Source organism: Cyprinodon variegatus, unplaced genomic scaffold (assembly GCF_000732505.1).
Source record: "Cyprinodon variegatus isolate N-32 unplaced genomic scaffold, C_variegatus-1.0 Scaffold344, whole genome shotgun sequence".
In the NCBI taxonomy this organism is placed as follows: domain Eukaryota; kingdom Metazoa; phylum Chordata; class Actinopteri; order Cyprinodontiformes; family Cyprinodontidae; genus Cyprinodon; species Cyprinodon variegatus.
The window spans coordinates 55,056-56,076 of NW_015150797.1; the positions used below are offsets into that span (position 1 = coordinate 55,056).

A 1,021-nucleotide genomic window follows, 5' to 3' on the forward strand; every position below is an offset into this window, starting at 1 on the left:
TAACTTGACAGAGCTGTGGAGGCTTAACTTCTCTCCAACACTAAGGAAAATAAAGAGGGACTTAGAAAGGTGGTTTGACCTCCCCTTTTCATTTATGGGGCGTATAAGCTTAATTAAAATGAAAATTTTCCCACGACTTTTATATCCCCTCCAAATGTTACCCCTTTGGCTATCCAAAAACATTACTGCGGACATAGAGAGAGCTTTTTCCAGATTCATCTGGCATGGCAAGAAACCAAGACAGAAAATCGCAGCTTTACAGTTCCCTGTGAACAGAGGTGGCTTGGCTTTGCCAAACATCTATTAGTACAATTGGGTTTGCTATGCTCGTTATCTGTGGGAGTGGTTACATGGTCATCTCGACTCAAACCCCTGCCTTGACTCATGGGCCTCTCAGCCTGCCTCCTTGTGGAGCCTCACAACTGGAGATAGGAAAAGACTATCAAGAGATTTTAAACATAACCCAATTATTTATAACACAGTTAAGGTGTGGCAGAGAATTTGGAACCACTCGGGAGGTGGGCTTTGCTCCTCGCTCCTGACACCTATTACAAGAAACAAGAATTGTTGAGCCAAACATCTTTGACCTGTGGCATGACATGGGAGTCAGAGTGATCGGTGATCTGTTTACAGAGAATGTACTCATGACAGTTCAATAATTGCAGTCAAAATTTGGTATCCCTAAAGATCAATTTTTTGGTTTTCTCCAAGTTCGCCATTTCATTGGCTCTATTAGGCTCTCTCATTCTGGCTTGATCATGTTCAATGAGATTGAGAAATTCCTTGTCAACCGGGAAAACCCCAGGCATCTTAAGTCTGCTTTCTATGCAGCGCTCTACTCTCTTACCCCAGGTGGTGCCGGGGACATTGCACGAAAATGGGAGGGAGACCTTGACACATTATACATCGAGGATGACTGGCAAGAAGTCATTAATGTGGTTAATTCAACCTTTATATGCAATAAACTCAGAGAGACACAGTATAAAATACTACATTGTTTACATATAACACCTCTTACATT

At 42.2% G+C, this 1,021-nt stretch overlaps 1 protein-coding gene across 1 annotated transcript in view; it reads right to left on the reverse strand.

The window, feature by feature from the left end:
* ccdc172 (coiled-coil domain containing 172) overlaps window positions 1-746 on the reverse strand; it is a gene marked incomplete at its 3' end in the record, with an annotated part of 10,029 nt that extends 9,283 nt beyond the window's left edge. The window contains 1 exon segment of the mRNA XM_015385590.1: window positions 588-746. Within this exon segment, the coding sequence (XP_015241076.1) occupies window positions 588-746 (159 nt within the window).
* Between the last annotated feature and the right edge of the window lie 275 nt (window positions 747-1,021).